Source organism: Mastigoproctus giganteus, chromosome 1, assembly GCF_048544385.1.
Source record: "Mastigoproctus giganteus isolate SK-2022 chromosome 1, ASM4854438v1, whole genome shotgun sequence".
Classification (NCBI taxonomy): domain Eukaryota; kingdom Metazoa; phylum Arthropoda; class Arachnida; order Uropygi; family Thelyphonidae; genus Mastigoproctus; species Mastigoproctus giganteus.
The window spans coordinates 19,407,997-19,434,034 of NC_143575.1; the positions used below are offsets into that span (position 1 = coordinate 19,407,997).

The 26,038-nt window shown below is 37.8% G+C and overlaps 1 protein-coding gene across 1 annotated transcript in view; it reads right to left on the reverse strand.

The window, feature by feature from the left end:
- Positions 1-26,038, reverse strand: part of LOC150090607 (alpha-1-inhibitor 3-like) — a 72,056-nt gene that overhangs the window by 24,649 nt on the left and 21,369 nt on the right. The window contains exons 12-18 of the mRNA XM_090371723.1: positions 21,848-22,003; positions 18,138-18,317; positions 8,945-9,205; positions 8,274-8,423; positions 7,993-8,077; positions 7,782-7,816; positions 5,622-5,724 (exon numbers count right to left, since the gene is read on the reverse strand). Coding sequence (XP_090227849.1) covers positions 5,622-5,724; positions 7,782-7,816; positions 7,993-8,077; positions 8,274-8,423; positions 8,945-9,205; positions 18,138-18,317; positions 21,848-22,003 — 970 coding nt within the window. The remainder of the gene's footprint in view (positions 1-5,621; positions 5,725-7,781; positions 7,817-7,992; positions 8,078-8,273; positions 8,424-8,944; positions 9,206-18,137; positions 18,318-21,847; positions 22,004-26,038) is intronic.

Genomic DNA, 26,038 nt, shown 5'->3' on the forward strand with positions numbered 1-26,038 from the left:
CCGAAAAATCTGCCCAGATGACGTTTACAAAGAGGAGACGAATAAATCCAATGCACGTCTCTATAAATGGAAACCAAATTAAACTTGTCAACTCTCACAAGGACCTGGGTTTGGTCTGGGATTCGAACACTTCTTTTCTGGAACACTTCAAGGAAGCAAGAAACAAATTCTTCGCAGCCCTTTGGTTTTGCTCGACTGGAACTGGTTGGTTACGGCAATAAGAAACTAATAACTAGGTTCGTCCGAACTTGTGTGGTACCGGCGGAACTATACGCATCGGAAATCTGGTCCTCTGCCCCTCCGACCTACCTGAGACAGTTCTTGGGGACTGAGTATTGGCTTCTGCAATCCCTCAATAGGACTTCAGGACATCCCCTTTCTATCTCAAGGGGTATACTACATTCGCTGCATGGAATGATCCCTTGAAAACAAATAATCTCCACTCGCAACATAATTACCCTCTCCAAACTCATTTCAGGTAGACTGGATGCTCTTAACATCGATAGCTTTATCATTCTGCCCACGAAGAACAGCAGAATAACTAACCGGCTAACATCTTTGATCAGACCTGTCCTCAACCAAATCAGTTCGCCCAGCCATATGTTCCCAGCAAACACGACTGGACTCCTCAACGACCTGAATATGAACCCTGAGACGATTTGCGTCGACAAAGCCTACAGATCAAAATTTTAGCTGATACCTACACAGTCCTGTAATTTTAGATCTTTCATATCACCATCGCTTTACGTGGCTACTGTGTTGGAGGATGATATGCGCTCCTTCTCCTGTACCTGACAGCCTGCAGCATCTTCCCCGCATCTGCGCTCTTCCTGTTCCTGAGAGTTGCAGCATCTTCCCGGCATCCTTGCATTCTTCTTGGGCAGACGCTGAACATATCTGAAGTAATAAGTCGGACCTAATCTGTCTTAACTTCTGTAACTTCTTTTGAATTTTTTTGGTGGGTTAGTTATTTTCTTTAACAAAAGGAATTTAGCATTCTTTCATTTAGATCACTAGTTGAGTTAGCATCACAATAAAAAAAATCACATTATATAATTGAAAATCTTTTTATTTATGAATTTATTCATTTCATATGAAAGATATTTGAATTACGTGTAGTCCAATGCAAACTGAATTAGTAATATCTTCACATGAAATGTCCTGTAATATATATAAAAAGAGCATGCTGATTTAATTCATAAAATTAAAAGCAAGACTAAAGACTAATATGCCCAGTACAAGAAACAAAAATAGTAACCCCACAGAGAAACAACAGAATCCAGGCAAGCCTATCAGTTGTATCCCAACGATATACAAGATTATGACCAGCTGCATAACCAAGAAGATATCACACCACTTGGAGAGTCAGAACATAATAGCCGAACGTAGTGTATAGTGTTCATTGTATGGTGACAAAGACCCTAGCAGCACTAGGTCTCCCAGAGAACATGTACAAGGAACTCCACAAAATTACAATCCTGAATACCTGTAGGATAGTCAGAGTTCCTGGATCTACAGTAACACGACACATAACAGCCACCCCGTGCACTTGGAAGTAATACTCGTCGTGGGGTGGATCCACCCAATCAGTATTAATGTAAGAAAAACAATACTGCTACTAATAAAGCAGTGTCCCAGTCCATAATCCAATCATTGATTTCATAACCTGTAGAGATGACATCGCACATTTTGTGAAGTATTGCACTGAGTGGGATAAAAGGTTTAGAAATCACTTGTAGATGATCACACTATGGGAACGTTGCATTATACAGCCTCAGCCTCAAGAGCAATGTGACTCTACATAACAGCCTAGCAGCAATAAGTACACAAAGAACAGATACATATAAATACACTGAGTTAGATAAATGGTTCAGACTTCACTTTATTGATAATGACAGTGTGGTAACGTTGCATTATATGGCTTCTGAGCCACAAGAGCAATGTGAGCCTTCATGACAGCAATAGGACTCCCAGAGAACAAATACATACATATACACTGAGTTGAATAAAAGGTTCAGATTTCACTTGATTCCATTATATAGCTCCTCAGACTCCAGAGAGCAATGTGAAATAGCGCTCGTAGAGAACGCACACAAACATATACACTGAGTTGGATAAAAAGTTGACTTCACTTGATTATTAATGATACTGTTGGAACCATGTATTATACAGCTCGTTAGCCACAACAGCAATGTCTCCCTAGATAACAGCAATAGGACTCCCACAGAAAACTTACATACACATGCTGACTTTCCACGACCAAAGCCATATTGATTTTAATATGGAAGGCCTGAAAAAATTGAAAAGTTGTTTATGCACTACTGCATCAAATAGTTTAGAAAGCTTTTTTTGCTGGGGAATAGTCTGAAATCTTATACGGACCACTCGTCACCTGTTTTTAAATACCAGAAGTATGTTAACCCGATTGAAATGCTTTGGGTAAATACCCAATCTCAGATATAAGTTGCAAATATGAAGCATGATAGGATTAAGAGTAGTGACAGATTTTTTTTCCAAATACGGTTGGTGAGTCACCTGAGTCTTTTGTATTGTCATTCTTCATATTCTTCAATGCTGAGTTTTGGTCATCCTCATCAATCAACAGATCTCAACCAGGAAATGAAACCAAGGCTCCTTATCAATAGGCTCAATCCTTGACAAATGTTTGGCAAATACTTCAGCAGTGTGGAATTCATCTGACTATAGAATTCAAACTGAATGATGGAGCTATATGTTATTTATCATTAAGATATATGCAGTTCAGAATGGTCAGTTCATCCAGTATTGATCAATTAATATTGCTTTGATACAAGTGATCGCTAAAAAAGAGAAATCATGACAATTTTCCCCTCTATCTTTCACAGCACATGCTTGACATTTCCCAATTACCTGTGTCTAACACGTTTCAATAGTTTTTAAAAGGAGTTTCATGCTTGACTGGACAGACAAGCCAAATTCATATTTTTCACTTTTTGTTTTTCCATAATTTACAAGATAGAGTGAATAAGCACTTTTTGCACATGCGCTTGGTACTCCTGGTTCCCAAACCACTCTAAGTCAATAAAACTTGTTTTAGCATAAAGTTTTTGTAGAACTTTTTCCTTATGAAAAAACAAATAGACTTCAGAAAAGCAAAATATCTGATACACTTCTCATTGTATTCAATAATTCCTTTGATGGCCATTTTAATCCATACTCTCTCTCTCTCTCTCTCTCTCACATTAACATTAATACCACAATTTGTCCACATCATGATCTTGTGGGCCTAATAGTAAACCTTTAGATGTTTCACAATTATTTCTCTTTAAAATATTTCTAGCTAGGTAACCTTGAGACATACGCCAATACATTTTCTTCATAAATATCGATATCCTCACAGTAAATGGCCGATTATAACTCTTTCACTTTGTCAGTGAGACTCTGGCTAATTGGACTTGATTTCAGAAACAGTAAAGATGCTATGACATATTTAATGAAGTTTTTATGGAATAATTTAATTATTTCAAAAACTATTACTTCGATTAATATCAATACACTATTCGTATGAATTAATGTAATAAGTTATGAATTAGTTATTAATTAGCTATTCAGTATTTTTTAAACATTTCCAGGTTCTATTAATTCTGAAAAATTATCTTAAATGTTCTTTCAGAAATTAGTACAATCGAACTCCAGATTTAGCGCACACAAATGCACAAATAATTATAACAATAGTAAATTTTAAATTTTTTAACGAACAGAAAAGGGGGACGATTAGGTAAATTCTTGGGATTGGTGGAGAGTCCTATGGGAGGAGATTCAAACCACGGAGAAAAAGTTGGGGGTCGTGAGTGTGAAGAGAAGACAGAGGTGGCTGCAACAGTGATCGTGGAGACTGGGTGAAGAAAGTAAGTCGGGCAGCGCAGAAATGTAGGGAGTGCAAAGAGAGCCCTAGACAGTAAGGGGAAAATAGTTAAGAGTAGCACGAAAAGGGAAGTTCAAGGATGATAAGCAAAAAGTTATGAAAGACGGTTAAGTGAACCAAGATGTGCTTTATATATCATTTGTATTGTTCTCTAATTTCATCCCCATTCTTTCTTTTGTGCTGTGATTAGCTTTCCGGAGAACAGCTTGAATTTAATTGCAATGTTTTTGATGTATGGTATGAAGTTAACGTTGGGATTCTGTAACTACTGAAAGCCAAATCCTGTTGATTTTGATTGCAAGAGGTTAGTTTTCTTGAGCTTGCCGCGAAATAGTATCATTTCGGTGTTGAAAGATGAGAGAATAAGTTTATATTGAGTGGTGCAGGGAAAATAAATCAGCTATTACCATATTGATAGTTTAATCTAATTCAGCTCTTGCGTTTCCTTGAAAGAAGGTAGTTAAGTTATTTGCATATACTATTTTATAAGTATTCTCAAATTATTTCTGCATCTAATTATTGAGAAAGGTTCCGTAGAAGAGGACCTACAGTGGATCCTTGAAGGCTCTCTCCAGGTTGGACTAAATGACAACCGATCTGTCAGCAAAGTATTGTTTTTATATAATTTGAAACAGTTGAGAGGAGCACGCAGTAAAATAAAGAGGTTAGATTATACTTCTCCACCAGAGGCAGTCCAAAGCCTCCTCGAAATCAACTAAGACGGCCATGGCATTTGTAGTTAGCTATTTGCATGCGTTTTACGAGTTTAACTAGGCAATTTTCGTAAAATCTGGCAAGGTGGAACCCAAATTGCCTAAAATGTCTTAAGCTGTTCATTTCTAGAATAGGCCAGATCCTAACGTCAATCATTATTTCTAGCAGCTTTCCAAGATTTGCAAGGAGGATATTTCGCCTATACCTATTTCTGTCTGAGGGAGATTTGTCGGTTTTTGATGATATTTAGAAGCACACTATTCTCGGCATTTGAAATTGAATTCTTCTGTTCAGAAGAAGGTCTTCGTAGAAATCACTTGGTTTCTTTCTAACTTTTAGGTTGGAGTTTGACCAATATCAGCAAGTATTAACTCATTATACGCTTGAAAAATAAGCCGTGAAAAAAGAGGCGTGGAATTCATCCTCAACCGCAATTGATTTCTCACCCTTATCAGCACTGGTTTACATCAACAGTCAGTAACGAAGTAACGAAGTAACAAAGTAAATCTTTCCCTGGAAGTCAGAAAGATTCTTCAAAGTTTTAATTATAATGCTGTCTAAAACAGAATGAAAATTCTTCCAAGGAGGAACGGACAGCTGTCAAAGAGCTTATGGAAGGTCGTCCGATCTTCTCTGATTTCAACTGTTCTAGTTTTAAATTTGTATTTTTAAAATGGGACCTCGATTTTAACTAAATCAGACTGAAGTTTGAATAACTATATCTATCTTAACTTGATATCGTTTAATTTATGTAATACCAATGTCGTTTTAATTTATGAGCCTGATTTCTTCTTGTAATACTTTTAGAGAATAACTGGTCTTACATGAGAATTCCTACTCTGATTGAATTAGTGATTATTCAACGCTTTAACTTTTGCTTTACGTTATTTCTATATTCCAGGGTGATTTTCATCAATTTATTTAAAAATAAATAAAAATGAATTGTTTTTAGAAATGTTTGATTTTTGAGTTCACAATGAAAATATATAAAAATGACACCTACTTAAATTAATCGGTAACGGTGACATATCAAAACTGCGGTGGTACACCCTCCAGTTGCAAAGAACACCCATTTCCAGATTACTGATAACCACAAGTCCCGATTTCTGTGAAGTATAAAAGAATTTGGGATTAAATGGTAATGCATTTAATTACCTATCTAATTAAAATAGATGTTTATGTATTTCATTGCAAAATCACTCCACTATGTTGGCAAAAGCATCGGAACATCCCTTTCCACTCATTCGGAAAAAAACTTCATCCTCTAATACTACTGGCACCTTTCTTCGAGGTGTGCGAACAACTACATACACTTACCTTAATTGGAGATTCTAGTTTCTCTCTCTTAACCTGAGGGGTCTTACCCTCTTGGGTATGAAGAAATGTAGATCCAAATCCGGATTCCAACGACCCACAGAGTACAAATAAGATAGAAATATAATCCAGATTCATCATTTTAAGCTAGTGTCCCTGTGAAATATTAGAAATCGATCAATGGATGAACTTTCAGTATTCAACAGTGATTTGGGCGGTTTGCGCTGGAACCAAACCTTTACGTGCTATATCACATTAGGTAGTTCTTTAGGTAGCCCCACAAGAAAAAGTCTAATGATCTCAGGTCAGGACTTCTTGGTGACTAAGGCTAACACTGACTGAGTGACTTCTTGGTGGCCATCTTACTAACACTGTCTGAGGCGGTGCGCGTAGGAGTCATTCTGCGCGCACTCACGGAGCAGCCAATGTCATTGTTCAGGTGTCAAACCAAACTTAGTGAGTTACCACACCGTTTTCTGATACCATCACAGCAATCGATCAAATATTTCGGAAGATAATTAAAAGGGAAATCACGGACACCTTTTACGATCGCCCTGTATTAAGGTCCCCAGAAGGTTACTTCAGCTATCGATGTGTATTGCGTCTATAATTGCATGTTTTCTCTGGTCGACTTGCCTGCTTTGCTGGATGAAAACGCCAGTTTTTCTTTTCCGGAAGAAAAACATTGCTATTTACGCCTGAGACCGAATAACTCAGCCGCTAAGTGAAAAAAAAAAGCCCAGTAAAGTTCCTCGCGTCATCGACGGAATTCGAACTCGGGCCTTTTCCACCCGGTCATTTCCACTTACAATCTGCTAATCCCAATGTACTTTTCTCACAGAATTTCAGTTGTCGGTTGATCAACCACTGCTCATTTCAGATGTCCGAAATATTCGCTATATCATTCCTTTCGCCTCAAAGGTGGTACTTGTGCATATATCCGTTAGAATATTCTGTGTCATAGACTTTAAAAAAATTGGAATCTACTCTTTTCGATCTTCTGTGGCTCATATCCTCTCCACCATATTCTGTAAAATTCATCTGTTGCCTCTTTCGATCCCTCAAATCCAAAAATCACTAGGAACTCTATGACTTCCTCTCTTTGCAACTTGACCAACTTTCCTAACAGTGAAGTAATTTTACTTTGTGATTTTATTGTTCACAACTCCAGCTGGCTTCCGTTTTCTAGTCACACCGACCCAGCTAGTCGAGATTCTGAGGCGTTTGCAATTAGTAATGACCTCGTACAGGTTCTTCATTTGCTTATCAGAATACGAGACAATCCTAAACTCGCAGCCAAGGCACTTGATCTTTTTATCACAAACAACCTTTCTAAGTGCACGGTCGAGGAGAGTGGTCCTTTCGGCACCTCCGATCTCAACTTGGGGATCTCGTCTCCAATGGAATCATTCTCTTGTGAGCAGTCGCAACCTCGTGTTTGGCATTACAAGAATGCAAAATGTTATGACCTCTGAAATTCTTTTCTTCTTTTCCTTGGTCGGAATTGTGTTAGAAACGTTCTGGTGTCAATCCACTAAGTTAACCACAAAGCGGTTAAAAAAAATCTCCAACATTTAAAATTCAAACATACAGAAATTGCATCAACGAAAGTTTTCGCTTTCATCTCACACACTCCAAAGAAGAATGCCACGAAAAATCTCAAAAACCAAATCGCAATTCCAGACCAATTCCAAACGCGGTTTATCGTCCAAATTTTGCATAAAATGAGTAATGGGGATACAAAAACATAAACACATAGATCAATCAGGCTCAACCTCACTGTAGAGTTAAAATTGAAATGAATTGATAACATATGCTATAAGTATAAAGAACAAAACCATATATTTACCTTAAAATCCTGGCGAGCACCCACGAAATCGCTGCCTGTAAACATAAAATATAATCAGTGATAAGTCCATCTCAAGATAAACACACACACACAGATAGAGACAAAGGGAAAACTTATTAATTCATTTCAGTACGATGGTGTACCATCTTCCTTTTTATATCTGCTGCAAATAAGTTACAAATTCTTCAAAAATTATAACAGAATTACTTACCCTCGTGAAAGCGTGGATGGTAGCATTCTTCATCCAGTTGAGAATCAATTCTCTGTTTGCGTTTATCCTCAACTGCTTCGAAGATCTAGAAAATGAAAGACAATCGAGCTAACATCAATGTTTCTTCGGAACCGTAAAGCTACAACACGGTGAATATCATTGGTACAAAATCAGTATAACGCTAGCAACTACCATTAACTGTTTACAGCAGGGATGTGTACACTTTGAAGAAATTACGGGTTTATTTCGCATTTAACTCAAGAATATCAAGTGTGACTCACCTTATCCACTGTAAGTCTCTTCGTTGAACTCATCAGTTGCACACTTTTGTCCACCACTCCTAATCCACAGACGGAATTCGCCTCTGCTGTGAGGGTAAGGGATACAGGAACTCCTGGCTGTTCTTGGTCCTTATTAAATGCCAGTGAAACCTAAAAACATTTAAGCTAAAACTCAAATTCAAAATAGAAATTAGATAACCCTCAAAAATTCAAATTAATTTGGCCATTTCGAATGAAATTGTCACTTCCGAAGTTTAAATAGGTTCATTTTAATGTTCCACGTTTTGTTTCAAAAAGAAACTGAGGAGGAATTTCTTTACAGCTTTGCGATGTGTCAAAATGAACGTGGTTACATTTTTGTATTATATTGATATAAAGCAAAGATGAACCGATTAAATGTTGTATATAGTTAGCCTCCATTGACTACAGCTTATGAGATTGACCATGGTTAATATGGAATGGTCTTCATCATAATCACATCAGAATTTGTACGAATTCTTAAAAGTCGCTTCAGTCGAGGATTGTACTTAACGAAGATAGGTTTCTGTAAAGAATTAAAATTATAAATTGTTACATCTTAATTAGAGTTGTCTGCATTATACGCTGCAGAATGCAGCAGATCAGAGTTGAATTTACACCGAAATTCTCACAGCTTCGTGAAAACTACTCACCTTGTTTTGCAGGCATTTCTCCACTGCAATTTCTTTTCTATCAGATACAACTTCTCCATCTCGCGTCACGTAATAAACGATTAAAATGAATGAGGGAGCCATATTTGGACTGATGAAGACATTGATGGATTTTTTTCCTATTTTCCCTATGGAAGATGTCCTCTCAAAGCCATCCCAGGAATCCTTGAGCCTGTCCATCTCATCTTCCTCGCGAAATACGAAGTTTTCGCTCATTGTAAAATGCTGTCCTCCAAATATAACCTGTGGTCAATAAAAGTGGATATTATTGCATAGAAACACAGCACATTTAGAGCAAGTTATAAATTATTTTCCCACTTTTAAGAATAAATAACTCGAACGCTATACTTTTTAAACTATAAAACCGCATTTTTTACATTGCGATTAGTATACCTGGAAGTTTTTCACCAATAAGAAGTTCTAAAACTCACCAAAGGGGACACGTGAAGTTATTAATTTAGAAAAATAACACAACCATCTTTAACAGAGACTGGATTTCGTTGCTTAAATTAGAGCGACAACACCTTCGAACTTTTTACTTTGACGAAAAATAATACGATTCCGACAAGCGAACGCCGATGTTCTGCCATCATAAGCCATTCCAATCGTCATATTAACAGGTAGAACAAGCTTATCTGCAAAAAGATCAAAATCTCCCAAGCAGTTCCTCATTCATTTCACAAGTATACCTGGTCTCAGTTCCATTTCCACTTACAGTTTGCCAAACTCCACTTGCTCTTTTCTGGTAGAATCCCAATTATCGGTTGTTTCAACCACTGCTCATATCAGTTGTCCGATTTGAAGTGAGAGGAATCGCACAATTCCTATCAGTTCAAACGTGGAAGTCGTGCATAGGTCCGCTCTGATATTCCCTGTCAGAGACTTAGTAATTTGGAATTTCCTCTTTTCGATCTTCACTAGCTAGAAATCTCTCTACCACATTCTGCAAAATTCATCTGTTGCCTCTATCGTTCTACAACTCCACTAATCACTTGCAAATCTTTGACTTCCTCTCTTTGAAACTTGATTTTCTCTAGTCCAACTTTCCTAACAGTGAGGTAAATTACCTTGGTGATTTTAAACTTTCCCAACTCCAGCTGGCTTCCTTTTTCTAGTCACACGGACCGAGCTTGTCGAGATGCTGAGCCTTTTGCAATTTCTAATGACCTCGCGCAGATTGCTCATTTACCTACCAGAATATCAGGCAATCCTAACCACGCTTGATCTTTTTCTTACAAACAACATATGTACACGGTCAGGTGATTAGTTCTCTAAGCACTCAGATCAAAATTTTTTGATGAACTCCTCTTAAATGGTGCCTTTCTCTCGCGGCAATTCTCAACCCGGTGTTGTTTGGCATTACAAGCATACAAAATTGGATGATCTGCGAGATTTTGTTCTTCTTTTCCTTGGTCGAATTTGCTCAGATCATGTTAGTGACATTACGAATGGAATCCTTTATTTCACACTCCATCTTAAAATCTCGTACTTTATCTAAACTTTGATATTCCAATAAGTATGTTAACGCTGTTCAAGATAAGAATTATTGCAGGTCACATTAGGCTTGTATCCAAATTTTCAGGTTTATATTGTATCTTCATCAAAGTTCGCAGCAATTGTAAAGCAGTTATTAATCAATCCAAACTAAATTAATCAGTCGAAACTAGGAATAGGATTTTAGGAGCATCGGTAACTAAGGCCATATTGCTCCGTGTATATTGTCGGTAAATTGTATAAGTTCTGAGGTCGATTTTCTGTTTTCTGCACCATAAACCCGAGTTTCCGGGAGAAAAAACCATACTGTCCTTACCTGAGACCGACTAACTCAGTCACATTGTGAAATTCCTCCCTTCATCGACAGGACTCGAACTCCCGGTGTGGGCAAAACGGCGGTTCTACCAACTGTGTTACCCACAAGGGCATTATATTTCTAACAGGCTAAGAATAACAAACTTGCTTCTTGTCCAAATAGTAATCGAGCATTCTAGTCTGTTGCCAAAGTTATTGGTCACAACCTTTACCCATCTGTGTTCCCACCTCTGTCAAAACTGGATGGTTCTATTACCAATTCAGCCAAAGATAAAGCAGACTTGCTAGCATCCTACTGTTCTTCTAACATGTGTATGTTGCTGATCTTGATAAATCATTCCTGCTACACACCGTTCAATGCCTCCTGTGCATATAATCCTTCAGTTAAAGGATGTCAGAAGAATTCTGAGCAGTTTTGATGCCAAGAAAGCGCCAGGTCCTGACTGTCTTTCTCCACTTTTTCTCCAAATCTGTGGCCCTTAGTTGATTTCTGTTTCGTGCCTCCTTTTTACACTTTATGATTCCAATGTGGTTCCCTTATGCTTGGAAATATGCTCTTATGCCTTATTCTTGGAAATGGGTTTATGTGTTTTCCCTTATTCTTGGAAATGTGCTCTTATCCAGGCAGTTACTAAAAATGGTGACAAATTCGCCCCATTAGGCCTTAGAATCGTCAGTACAGACTAAGAACAAAAGTTTTTGAAATAGGACGAAACTAAAAAAGTTTTCGGATTTCAATTCAATTCAATGGAAAAGTTTGGAAATCGAATTGCAAAACAGTTGGCAAACAATATGCTTCCACCATATGCAATTGGGTATCCAGTTGTCTCTCTGATCACTCACTGCTGGTGATGGTAGATGGCTCTCTGTCTCCTAACTTCACTACTAATGCAGGTGTTTAGTTCAATCTCCCACTGTGATCTCCAGAAGTGCAATGATAACTTAGTTGGCTTCGATCCTTCCAAAACGGAGGCCTGTCTTATATCTCGCAAAAAGGATTCTTCTGCTCCTGTGCTTATCTTATCTTCGATGACACTCCGATCTCTAGACATGATCGCATATTTCTCAAAGAAATTTCCCTGACTTCTAATCTATCTTGATATGAGCACATCAAAAAATTGCTTCCTCTCATTTAAAAAACTAAACAGGGTTTTTCTCTTTCACACAGGGGTTACTTTTGTTCCAAACAGCTGCTCATTATGTACAAATTGAAAATCCGCCCTACCATGGAATATTATTGCCACACCTGGGCGATGTCCCCACAACCTCTCTCAGGCTTCTAGACTATTCAGAAGATGACAGTTTGGTTAATTGATCACTCATCCCTAACAAAATCTCTCGACTCCCTGTCTCACAGACATTCCGTTTCTGCTGCATGCCTTTTCTATAGATGTTTCCATGGACACTGTTCTTCTGAATTGGCTTCTGTATTCCCACTCTCTCTCTTCCATATGTGGGCATGATTTATTCATGCCCACATATACTGACTGCTATGGAAAATTACCGTTTTAAAAGTGGGAAACGATGTCATATTAATCTGGATAATTTTCAAAAATATAATTAAGAATAATATAATAATCATAGAAATTATTTATCCCTTTAAGTTAAAGTGGGTGTAGAATTAGAATTACTGACCTAAAATATAATTGTGTTTATAAGTTTTTAAAATCCTATGTTTATTAGGTTTTTAATATTATAAAGCCAAAATGGAGGTTTTCTTTTTGTTAGCTTTAACAGACATAAATAGATTCGGTAGACAGATTTGGTGATATTAGAGTGAAAGGCCTTTAGAATCGTCAGATTTTTTGTGAAAGTTTAACACCTTATTATGTCTTATTCAAGCTGGTTTATTAAGCGTCAGTGAAAACCTGTTATTGTATACTATTATTTCCTAAGCTTCTTTGTAATTCTGCAAAACGCCTTCTTCTTCTGGCGTTATAACCCAGGGTGGATCTTAGCCTTCTCAACGATGTTCCACCAGTAAACCCTCCCAGAAGTCACACTTCTCCAAGTTCTTATTCTCATGGTCTTTAAGTCTCTGCTACGTCATCCATTCCTCTTTTTCGCTGTCTTCCTCTTGCCCTCCTACAGAGAGGTTTCCATTCCATTATCCTCTTAGTTGTTCTGCTGTCATCCATTCTCATAACATGTCCCAAAGAGGGAAATGTGCCTATGTGTCCAGTCACTTCTAATTTTCTGACAGCCGCCTCTAAAACCAAGTTAAATAACACAGTAGAGAGTGCATCGCACTGACTAGTACCAGAGTTAATGTTAAAGGGAGTCGTCAGCTAATTGTCAATTCTCATCACTGCTTTAGAGCTAGCCAGGGTTGCTTTTATGAGCCTAACAATCTTTGCAAGTATACCCAGAAGATAAGTGTATATAAGTGTATATTGTACTCGAATATTTTTCCTATATCTGCCTCAAAATAAAAATCTAGTGAGTTGTTAAGCGATTGGGTTTGAAACCACACTGATATTCTCCAATGATTTTCTCAGAATATGCTCCAGTCTGTTATAAATAACTCCCGAAAAAATCTTGTAAGTATTGATCAGCAATGTAATACCTCTATAGTTAGAGCAAAGTAGTTTAACACCATTCTTGTGAATCGGCTGTATGATTCCAAGTGTTCGTTCAGTCGGGATGTTTTCATCAGACCATATTAATAATATTAGATTATGTATTCTTCTCCATAGTGTCACTCCACCGTTCTTGAGCAACTCTGCAGTTATTCCACTGACTCCTGGTGCTTTAAAGTTCTTTAAGCACTTAATAACTTTTCGAATCTTCGAAATTTGGGTCTTCGACCCATGGTTTTCTTGTATAGTACAATAGCTGTTTTGTTTCAGTCCTACCTCCTGTCAAAATACGTACTATTTCCACTGTTTCAGAACTTCCTTTCTCTCAGTCAGCAGGTTCCCTTCACTGACTCTACATTCAGTAACTTTTGATCGGAATTCATATGTACTTTCTTTAATCTTCATATGAAACTTTCTGCTTTCCTTCTTGTTGTAATGTTCCACCATTTCGTCGACTTTCCTTCCCAAAGCTTCTCTCTTTTTCTTCCTACACAACCTATCTGCGGCAATCCGTTTTTCCTTGTAGTGTTCACTATTCGCTCTGCTGTTCCTCTGTAAACGTTTATCTCTGGCTTGTGTCTCCAATTCTACTGATACTCGACACTCGTCATCATACCATTCCTCATTTCTTGGCATGGAGGTCTCAACCAAGGTTACATGTGCTGCACCCAAGCCGTTATTCAAGTCCATTCATCTTCAATCTTGTCACTTTTTTCCTGTTCCTGCAGTCTTCGGGCCAACTCTGCCTGGTATTTTGTTTCAACAAGTCTATGTTTCAATTTCTCACATTCCACCAATTAGTTTTCTCAGCCTTTCCTCTTGCTACCAGAAGGTCTGCAAAACATGGGGAATAAAAATAACATTCAAGGACCAACGGATTCTTCACTTCCTCACGAGAGGTAACCCCATTAATAAATTGTTTAAGAAATACAGTCTTTGGATAGGGTGCCTAACCACGGTAGTAAGAATTGGTAAATGTTGATTTATTCAATTTTCCATTGTGCCCTTTAATTTTTAATTTTTTTATTAACTCCGATTCGTGCCTACAGATTACACAGCTAGAGAAATATAAACTCAGGTGCAAAATTTAAAGAAGTAACACATTCTTAAGAGAGAAGGAAATACCATCAACTCCTGAAAATAATGGATTGAACAGAATGGGTATGATCACTTCCTCATGTTTATGTAGTTTTGACACTAAATTTTCAACTTCAAAACCTGACAAAGTTGAGAATTTATTCGCTACAAATCCTCCTTAAAACGTAAAAATATTTTAAGGAAGCTTTTTAGTCAATAAATCCTGTTTCCCTTTATGAGGAGATATTAGTTCATGGTTCATTCTGCTAACGGAAATTTTCAATTCAAAACTTTCTAAAAGCAGCCCATGCATGTTCTAAAGGTTTCAGATCAGAATTCGCTGGTCTCATAGAGCTGCTTATTGTTGATTACTGTTTTGTCTGGTAAACGAGAAATATGTTATGCAAGATGGATAGACGGAATAGGACGGCTATGTCTGCCAGATATCATCATTTAAGGGCACAAAGGGTGGTATTATTGTACACCTTGGCACTAATGATATTAGAGCAGGAGATCCCAGTACTTACTTAACGAGTACAGGGAAACGTTGGCAAAAAGTCACGAATTAGTGTTGAATTTGAATCTGAAATCTGAAAATTTGAATCTGAATCAAAAGATCTGAAATCTGGGCGTCGGCAACGAGACCCAGGCTAAAAACTACCTCATCTGATGAGTACTGGCTTCTTCGCTGGGTCCTCTTCAAACATAAACTTCCATCCCTCACATACACTTCGGATATTACAAAATTACTAAACTACAGAAAACTCTCGGAACTGATCTTCACCCTCCGCTTACCCGTCTCAATAAAAATGATCGTGGGCGAAATTAATACGCCTAGTTTTTGTCAGATGTGTAATTGGATGATTCCCCTAAACCCTCAAGAGCCCTCTTCTCTCTCTTCATTCTGTGGCGTGGAGGCTCAGGATAGGCGACAGGTTCCTGCCCATGGAGATGCACACCACAACATTCAAGAGATGGATATCCACTCTTGCATACAGAATGTCTCATAATGAAGGATTTCAACTTTTAAGATTTTGACTGAATTTGAGGATTGGTCACTCTAACCCTAGCAAGAGGGGATTTCTTGGATGACTGTTTTCTACAGCAACATGTTAGAGCGGCAACAAGAGGAATCAATGCTTTTGATCTGCTTATCAGTAGTGATTCTTCATTCATTAAGAATCGGCAGGTAAAAGACCCACTGGGTGGCAGAGATCACAGTGTATTAATGTGGAATACAATTAAAGAATTACCTACTGTCAAGGGTAAAGGGAAAGGCTTTTACTTTATTAAGGGTGACTACAGGGGTCTCAGACAGTTTTTAAATTGTGCGCAGCTGGACCAGCTGATGATGTTACACAAACAGCAAGTTCTAAATGGAAAATATTCAGGGAAGTAATCAAAGGGGCTACTAATAGGCTTTTTATAGCAACGGAGAAATACCGTTCAAAGCTTACACCTAAATGGATGTCAGATGAGCTATTCAGACTCGTAGTAGAGAAGAAAAATACGGGATGAATATAAATTATCAGTTGATACAGAAGGCTATGGTACATAGAAAATGGTCGGTAAAGTCACAAAAGGCAGATTAACAACTAAGGAAAATTATAAGAAGTCTCTGGCAAAGAACCCAAACACAAACAACAAACGCTTCCATGCTTATAATAAGAGCAGAAGGAAGGGATTTAATCACATCGAATCACTTTTGTCAATACGTTTACTGTTGATGACTCATCTCAGGTTGCGGACAAATTGAATAGGTATTTTGCATCTTCATTCACTTTGAGGAATTCTTTAGGTAGGTAATGCAAGCAGTATATCAAACTCTAACGGGGCTCTAAATGACTTGATAACTGAACGAAAAGTGGAGGAGAAATTCCTGAGGATGGGCATAAAGGCACCTGGAGCGGATGGAATATATCCAAATATATGAAGGAAGGCAGCATTTTGAGGTAAGCAGTCTTTGTCATAATTATGACAGCATTCGTGGATTCAGGGAGGTCCCTACGGACTGGACAAATGCGAATATATCTCCAATTCATAAAGGGGATCAAAAGGAATCATGAGTAATCACAGACCTGTTAGTTTCACGTCTATTCCGAAAATAATTGAATCACTGGTTAAAGAATTAATGCAAGACCATCTGAACAGGAATGCAATTATGCTGCAATCACAGCAGAATTTGTCTAGGGGTGGTGTTATCTAACCAATCTGATAGGATATTACGGTGCAGTGACCGACGAACTGGATGAAAAAATTAATTTTGATATCGTATATCTTAGATTTCATGAAGACTTTTGATACTGATGCATATAAAAGACTGCTGCACAAATTGGAGCAAAGTGGCATAAAGAGCAATGGATAAAGAGATGGTTAAGTTGAACCATCCTGCTTTATAATGCTATGGATAAAGAGATGGTTAAGTTGAAGAAAACAGAGGGATGTTGTCAATGGGCACTGCAGTTCATGACTAATGTTATTAGTGGGGTTCATAAGGTTCAAAGTTGCGTCCAATGTTTTTTTCAATATTTATCAATGATATTCATGAAAGTATATCAGGCTTAACGCCTAAGTTGCAGATGATACAAAGGTTGGCAGAGTGATTAACTATAGTCATCAGGATGAACTGTTGCAACAAGATCTAGAATATTGGGTTGGTGGGCTGAGAAATGGCAGTTGAAGTTTAAAATTGACAAATACAAGGTACTGAACACAGTAGCAGTAACTCCAGAGAAATGTATCAACCAACTGTTTGGTACTAAAATCAGGACATCGGAGAATGAAAAATATCAGTGGTTAATTATGTAGTCAGACAAGAAATTCTCCTAGTAGTGCTGATATGCTGCCAGGAGAGCTCAATGGATTTTGTCATTGGGTTTTGTTGGGCCGCATCTTGAGTACTGTATACAGATCTGGAAGCCTTACTTTAGGAACGATGTAGATCTACTAGGATAAGTGCAGAGAAGGGCAATCATATTGGTGAGGGGAAGAAAAGGATGCCCTTACCTAGAAAGGCTTCATTTCTGCAAATTGCAGCGTCTTGACATGACTCCTGCGGGAAGATCTGATTGAGGGGTTTAAAGCCTTGACTGGATTGTAAGTTGAATTTAAAGGTATTACCACTTACCACATGAGGGGACATTAATTCAAGTTAAGGAAGGATGGTTGCAGAATCGATATGCGGAAATATCCCTTCAGCCAGCAGATGGTTGTTTGTTGGAAGAGGCTTCCAGACGGCCTTTTCTCCGCTATTTGGCTCTTCATTGGTTAGTTCCACGAAATGAGAGATGCTAAATGGAGGACAGTAGTTTAAAACTCAATAAAAATTTCTGGCTGAAAGCCTCAAACTACGAAACTTTACTGGACATGCAAGACATACTAGACATACAAGTTAATACAATTTCACAACTAGCTGAGAGAATCCTGCTGTTGTTTTTTGTCCCGAGGCAAAATTCCTGACTGGAAATTCGATCCTGCATAATTACTGTAATTCAGCACTCCTTATGTTTCTGTCTGCTGTACTTGTTTTTCCGCAGCCACGAGATAATAATTAAACCTAGCGAAAGTTTGGGAAACCATTCCATGTGTTTGCTCCAACTTCTTTCCAATAATTTTAGTCACATGCAGTGGAAAAGGAATAATTTCTTTACTTTTTTTTTGCGCATCGGTATAAATAAGGAATAATACTACCAACACATTTTGATTCTTACCTGATAATGGAGGAGGAATTTAAATCCAATGTGTCCATTAAACAGAACCTCAATTTTGGTACTTTCATTACAAGGAAGTGCATCGTTTATTTCAGCAATTTGTAGGAAACTGTTGCTGTCTGATAATCGCCGTTTGAGATGTATAGTAGCCTTTTGTTTGGATCCATCTCTGAGAGTTGCCTGAAAGATGTTTAAACAGTTTAAAAATTTAAACAATTAAAAAAATATTTTTTGATTTATCGGGAGTTAAAAAAATAAATCAATGAAATAAATTAAATTTTAAATAATGAAACTGTATTTTCATCATTTATAACCATGACAAGATAAAAACTAAATGTGGATGTTGTACTTCTAATTCCGGTATGATTATTCTTGACATCCGAATCACACACATAACTTTCAAGCTGCTTACAAGGTATTATGTGAAATTATTGTAAAAACCTCTCTAGAGTCACGCTTATAGCTATGAAAATACTGTATATAGACCCTGGAATGTAGGGTTGTGCGGGAACTTTCCACCAGGGACATCTCTGAAAAGCAACACATGAGTCTTAACAATGAGTCTTAACATTATGCTGAACAATGGACATGAGCACTCAGGAGCACTCATGTCCATTATGTTGAACAGGAGCACCCTGTGCTCCTGTTCAGCATAATGTTTCTTAAAATTAAAAAAAAAACTATTTATTGGGTCTCCCGGAAAGTAATTTCAACTACCCGTGGGTATTATGTCTGTAAGCCGGACATTAAAGCAGTACATGTCTCCAAACTTCTACTGCCCCACATAAACACCAAAGGTCAGGTTCAAGTCCAAATTTGCACAATTTATCCCTGAATGAACCATGGCACCAACCGGCATAATGTCCGTTTCCCTGCTGTTAGAAGACAGAGAAAGAAAGAGATGGGTGCATCATCCATACCATCTTAAAACACGACCACATCGAGTAGCAGTTTCAAGTTTACAGTTTAACTATCAGTAAAGAAAGCATTCGTGCATCTATCTCAAATACACAGTGTGTTCTCTGATCTGTCAGTCTGGTTCTCTTCTATAAAACGATGGCATACCTACAAACATTGGGGTCGTACTTATGTCTCTATTCCTAAGCCTCTATCCTATACACATTTTCTTGATACTGTGTTCACTAAAAACTAGAGAGAAAGAAAGAGACAGATAAATAAATTGCTGCTATGGATAGATGATAGTCTTAATGGTATTTATCTCTTCTCTTACCATGTAGTCGTCTTAAAGTCATCTCTTTTTGTTTCCAATAAATCTTAACTCTAACTTTCTCAAAATATTAATTTTGAATGTTTAAAGTTCTGGTTACCCAGCTTGAAACTTTACTGCCAAAAATCATTCAGTGCAACATACGTTTCAGATGAATCAGTTGTATATGACACTGGCCTATCCTCAAAGTATCCGACTTATATTTATTTCACAGTGAAAGCGCTGCCTGACACTTCAGTGGTGTTTGTCCACCTTTGATCTCTACGATCCACAGTGCCACCCACGGAGGGATGTCCACCAACGAACGATATACTACAGTAGGTATTAACCACTATTCTTCCTTCAGAACAGTGTATAGTTGAACTACAGATGTGGGAATGCACATTTGGTCCTCGCTCAATATTCCATTCATTTGTGAGTGTTCCATTGGTTTTAAAGCGGCACCCTGTGTAGCCATCCCAACTGTTGTTCATTCATATCAATGAACAGCTCTCGAACAGAATAATATCACAAAATAATATCACATATTAGGGGCTATGGAATAGTCCAAAATGTTATGGGAGAATTGTCCAAAATGTTATGGGAGAATTGTCCAAAATGTTATGGGAGAATAACGAGTCCCATCATTAAGATACGACGCTATTCCACGAGAAACAGCCGCATATTTGTACCATAACACCATCGATTTATTTGTTAGCACAATGAACTGTGGATTGCGAGATGGTAGTTGCACCATCTGGATTCTATTTCATGATAAAATCATCAGCGGTCGACTTGGATAGCTCATGATGTCAATATTCGCACGAATCGATAAGCCAGCAATATGACATCCAATAAAGAGATTTCCTCCTAAAATCAGATTGGATCTGTGTGCCATAGTAAGAACCTGCCTGGATTATAACATTTCCTTACGTATTGGTTTGAATCATTTTTTATCCGGGAAGGTCCAATGCATTGTAAAAACTTGAATGTTCAGTCATTTTTTGGGGAAATAATGTACAGATAAAATCGAAACGAATAATTTGTGTACCACACTAATTTATAATGGATTATACTGCAGTACTTCTTAGTTTACACAATTAATGTCCAACTCATAAAAAATCTGACTGTGATTGCCTTATAATAATATAGTTTAGGCAAAAACTTCACATGAAAATACGTAGTTAACTACAAAAAATAATAATAATAATAATAATAATAAATAAATAAAAGGGCATTATAGTAACTTAACTGCTGGACACCAGGACATGTGCTCTACTAGTAGTATTAATTACAACTAATATCGGGATAAACATAAGTTTTTATGAAAACATTAAGAATTACTTTAATTGCTGAACAGCTGAAAAATATATATATATAAAATGTAGGAGGTCCATTGGTCCCAGTGACCCCAATGTTCCGTTCCGAGATACTTTCGACCATTTATTCGTAGAAGGCAGAAGAAATTTGTGTTCATTCGTGTTTCAGTATAATCACCAGTTCATCTGTAGAAGAACAAGTTATGTATTTCTTTTTCTGGATCCCAGTTTATCCCAAAGAGGGAAAACTTCAACTCTCGACTGTGTGCTGGCCAGAAGACTCTCTGGAGATTTTTTTTTTCCAATCAAACAGTTTTACAGCGCTCTGTATGGGAAAAATCATTATCATGCTGGACCATGATAATGAGGACCCATTTCCATAGAAGTGCCGAAATGTGCAGACCACAGTTTTCCACGAGTCAAGCGTATATCTCAATATTGATGTTTTTTTTTGGCACTGCAGGCAATGCCCAGTGTCCGTACTTCGAGAAGCACGCTGCGACTCTGATTCCTCTCAAGTTCACTGTGGGCGGCGCGCTACCCTGAGACAGATGACGTTCTCCAGTCACTCGCCACACACTTAGCCTGGCTGAACTGAAGACCATGGAGCATAACTTCAGTTCCATGGCTCAACAACGATAGCCGAAACACCACTGCTAACCACATCTGGAAATCAATGGTGTAATGTAGGGCTTTTGACCAGCAACTTTCCCTTGAAAACCGATGGGGTTCTCTACATACTGAGAGGGTGCAGTTACGTATTACTGTAGATATCTGAGCATTCCATGCACCAATTTCAAATGATATTGCTTGGTTCGCTTTCACTTCTCTCATGCCTACTTAGGGCTCTCTTGACCCTTTCCTCTTTCACTGTGTTGGTTTATTTTGCGTGGTTCAAATGTAAAAGTTATCGCAGGCAATGAAAAATTGCTAATGTGGCACCTTCCAATTAATCCTTCGTATTGAAAAACTGTATTCCGCTTTTCTTCGAAACACCCAGGCTTGTTTGCGATATCTTAACTGCTGGAAGAAACCTTTTACCTCTGTGAACTTTGATCACTGACACTGGGAATGGTATCACATCACAATATATTTGGTAACAGAGTGTACATTTTTTTTATTGCTAATTCTGGGTAGATTAATTTATAGCAACCCTTTGTCATTTGCTATTTCAGAAAACTTACCATAATTTTAATAACACGTCCGTTATCCTTTGAAATAAAAGTGAAGGGCACGTTTCCATTTTCATCTGAAACCACATCCTTGCATTTTGAGTTAGAAATACACATCATTACTTTCACTCCTGGAAGTGGATCTCCATTTGGATCAGAAGTATGAAACTGTGGATAAACAAGAAGCACACTGTTTGAAATGACAATACTTCACTTAAGTAAAATATAGAACATACAGTAATTTTAATCTAATTTTAAACTTTACTTTAAAAAATTTCCAAAGTTGCAGTAACAACTTTAAGACAACTCCAAAAGACCAGTCTGACAACTATTGCTTATACGGTAGTAACCCGTTTAAATGACCACCGCTTAACCGAATCGCCGGATTAAGCAATCTCCGATTAACGGACCTCTGTTTATCTGACGGTCCTCTCCTTACAATTTTAAAACTGATGTGTCGTGGGCAGGACACATAGCTCGAAAACATGATGGACTAATAAAATAACAGAATGGTACCCAAGAGGAGCTAGAAGAAAACCTGGAAAACAAAGACGGAGATGGATAGATGAAATTCATGAGTTTGTGGGTAGTAAATGGATGGTCAATGCTCAAAACAGAAGGAACTGAAAAGTTGCTGGAGAGGCCTTCATCCTGCAGTGGATTGAAAATGGCTGATGATGATGATGATGTGCGTGACACTCTGCCGCGGGCAATGGTAGTCCAGTGTGCTTGCAACTGGTAGAACAGAGTGCTACACCAGACCTACTTGTTGAGTTGTATTCTTCCCGGGAAATCAGTTATGTTTTTTTTCCAAACCGTGTCTACACCAGATTTACAAGTACTTTAATTAAATATTACATAAATTAATGAAATATGGGTGTGGAAATAAATAGAATTGTTGAATGCGCTGGAAAACTCAGTAAAAACTCTTGAAAATTCTGAAAGATGTTGGCGAGACATCTATTAAATATTGGGAAAAAAAATAGAGGAGGGATAGTTAAGTTCTTGTTCCACTTTAAAGTAACCAAAATAAGAGATTAGTATTAGTATTAGTATTAGTAACGGCCGCATGGTGCAAGAAAGCCTATGGCTTATGCTGCACCAGCCAAAAAAAAAAAAAAAAAAAATCCGAACAAAACAATGATAAAAACAAAAAAAAAATAAATAACTAAATAATAATAATTAATAAATAAAAAAAATAAAATAAAAAATAAATAAAAAGGAAATTAAACCTATCATCCTATGCGCTTCCCTTACCCGAAAGTACTATCCAGATGACCTTTGAATTTCCCCAAACTGTCGGCCTCTACCACCCATGAAGGCAACTTTTCCAGTAATTTATAACTCGCTGGCTAAAATAGGACTTCCTGCAGTCCAATCTAAACATTCCCCCCCCCCCCCGTAACTTGAATTTATGTTCCCTAGTTCTAGCATCATTTATAATCTTGAAAACTTTGTCCTCATTCATTTTACTGATGCCTCTCAGAGCCTTAAACACCTCAATCAAATCTCCTCTAAGGTGTCTAGTTTCCAAACTCTGCAACCCACATATTCGAAGTCTTTCTTCATAAGGACGCCCTTTTGCCGATCTCACCGGGCGAGTTACCCGTCTTTGCACCCTTTTAAGAAGCTCGATGTCTTTCTTTAGATGCGGTCTCCATACTTGAACACAGTATTCCAAGTGTGGTCTAACAAAAGCCTTATATAATGGGATTATCACGTCCCTATCTCTACTTTCAAAAGTTCGATAGATCATCGATAGGACACCATGGGCCTTCCTTGCAACCTGTTTACAATGCTCAGAGAATTTCATGTCTGACCGTATCGTAACACCCAAGTCCCTTTCCTCCAGTACTGGGTTTAGTTGAACTCCACCAAGTGAATAAGTTATTTTGGGGTTGCTGTTTCCCAGGTGTAATACCTTACACTTTGTCGGATTAAAGCATAGCTGCCATTTTTCTGACCATTCTTGAAGTCTATCTAGGTCTCTCTGAAGAAGCTCAGCTTGACAGTGATCATTAACTACTCTACCAATTTTGACATCAACTGCAAATTTAGACATCACGCCCTCTATCCCTTCATGAATGTCGTTTATGAAAATTAAAAACAACAGTGGTCCTAATACTGATCCTTGGGGAACCCCACTTCTTACATCAACCCAATCTGAGGAATAGCCATTTATCACAACCCTCTGCCTCCTGCCCTGAAGCCATCCTTCTATCCATCTAAGGATTTTCCCAGTGATTCCAACCTGTTCCAGCTTATAAAGCAACCGCTCATGTGGGACTGAGTCAAATGCTTTACTCTGAAATCCAAATAAAGAACGTCGAAATTATTCCCTAAATCCAGCTCGTGAGTGACCCTTTCGAAATAGCGAACCAGATTTGTTAAACATGATTTTCCCTTTACAAAACCATGCTGAGTATCCTTGAGAATTTCAATTCGATCCAAATGATCCTGAATTCCACCCTTGATCATTGCCTCCATGATTTTCCCTACTACTGAAGTCAGACTGACAGGTCGATAATTTCCAACTTCACTTTTAGAGCCACCCTTATGTATGGGAGATACATTTGCACTTTTCCAATCCAAGGGAATCTCCCCAGAGTCTAGTGATGCTCGCATAATTAGCCTCAATGGTTCAATGCACTCGCTTACCGCCTCTCTTAAGATTATAGGGTATATTCCATCAACTCCAGGAGCCTTACTGGTCTGTAGACTCGAAAGTTTTTTCATTAAATAATCTTGCGAAATTTCAATATCATTAATTACATATTTTTCAACTTCGCTCCCTCCCACAATTTCCCATTGCCACAAAAGGCTTTTCATTTGTAAATATCGATGCAAAATAACTGTTGAGTTCATCTGCAACGGCAGCTGGCGTATTTATTACTATCCCCTTTCCCTTACGTTATTATGATGTTAGCAAAACATACTGCGTGGTTTTTTGAAATAAAGAAGATACCAATGTTCAAACAATAAACTCGTAAAAGCACTAGGAAAGAGAAGGAATTTTCCTGCATCAAAAGACAGAAAGTTTGCAGCAAGTAACGGATCTCTTAGACATTAGAAAAAACGTCATGGTTTCATTGAAAGATCTTTAAACTAATATTCAAATATTTCCAGAATATTTAAGATCATTTATCAATTAAATAATTGAATGAAGAACAACTTGACAACATGGACGAAACCGGTCTACAAAAAGAAGATGCCAAAAGAGCTTACTCCCTAATAGGATACAAAAACGAGAGGGAAAATTAGGGCAGACCCTTGCAGCATTGCAACTGCAACTCAAAAATTGCCGTTTTTATTGATGGTAATTCAACTAATCCTAAAACATCAGAAAGCATCAATTATTCATCTTTACCAGTTTAACAGCACTCACCAAAGCAACCATACTTGGAGTCTGCATTATGAAAAGGAGGGTTTCTTCATGGATGTGCCTTCTACAAAGAAACTCTTGAAGAAAATACATTAACCCATAAAGACTGTTGTCCGTTCTCTTTCTGGATAACACTCCTTCAAATTTCGATTGTGAGGAATTTAAAAGGGCTATGAAGGCTAGAAGGCCATGTTTTTGCTACTGATTTTAACATCCTCGATCTAGCCTATGGATCAAGGGAGATTTAGAATATTAAAAGATACGGTCCGGTCAGTTAATATAGCCTATAATCCACTTTGTGAAAATATACCGATAAAACTTCCTCGCGTTATTCGAACTCAGATCCTTTCACACAGTGTCGGGTGTTGAAGAAAGCCAGATTTTCAAAAAAGACGGTATTCTTGAAGCATGCCATAAGGCAAAATTGAAAAAAATAAGGAACATAGCTTTTCGAAAGCAACCGTTGCATACAAGGAATAGACGAAGAATGGAAAACGCATTTCTAAAAGGAAGAAATGCGGCCACAGAAAGTCGGTACTCCGAAAATAAGACCACAGGAATTTAAATCAAATCATGCGACACTACAAAAGGTTCAGTTGCAGAAAATGACGGAAATTTTCAATTCAGGCAAAGAAAGGCTCCTTTCAAACAGAACTATCCAGTGAGTAGAAGAATCTGTATTTTGGTATTCGTGCCTGTACGAAAGACACCTCTTTCTGTAATAAAAATCGAAAAATTCAACTAGAAGGTGCCACCAACGCCAAAACTGGACTACAGAAACCTGGAAAAAATGTGGCCTGACGAGTCTAGATTGATTCCAC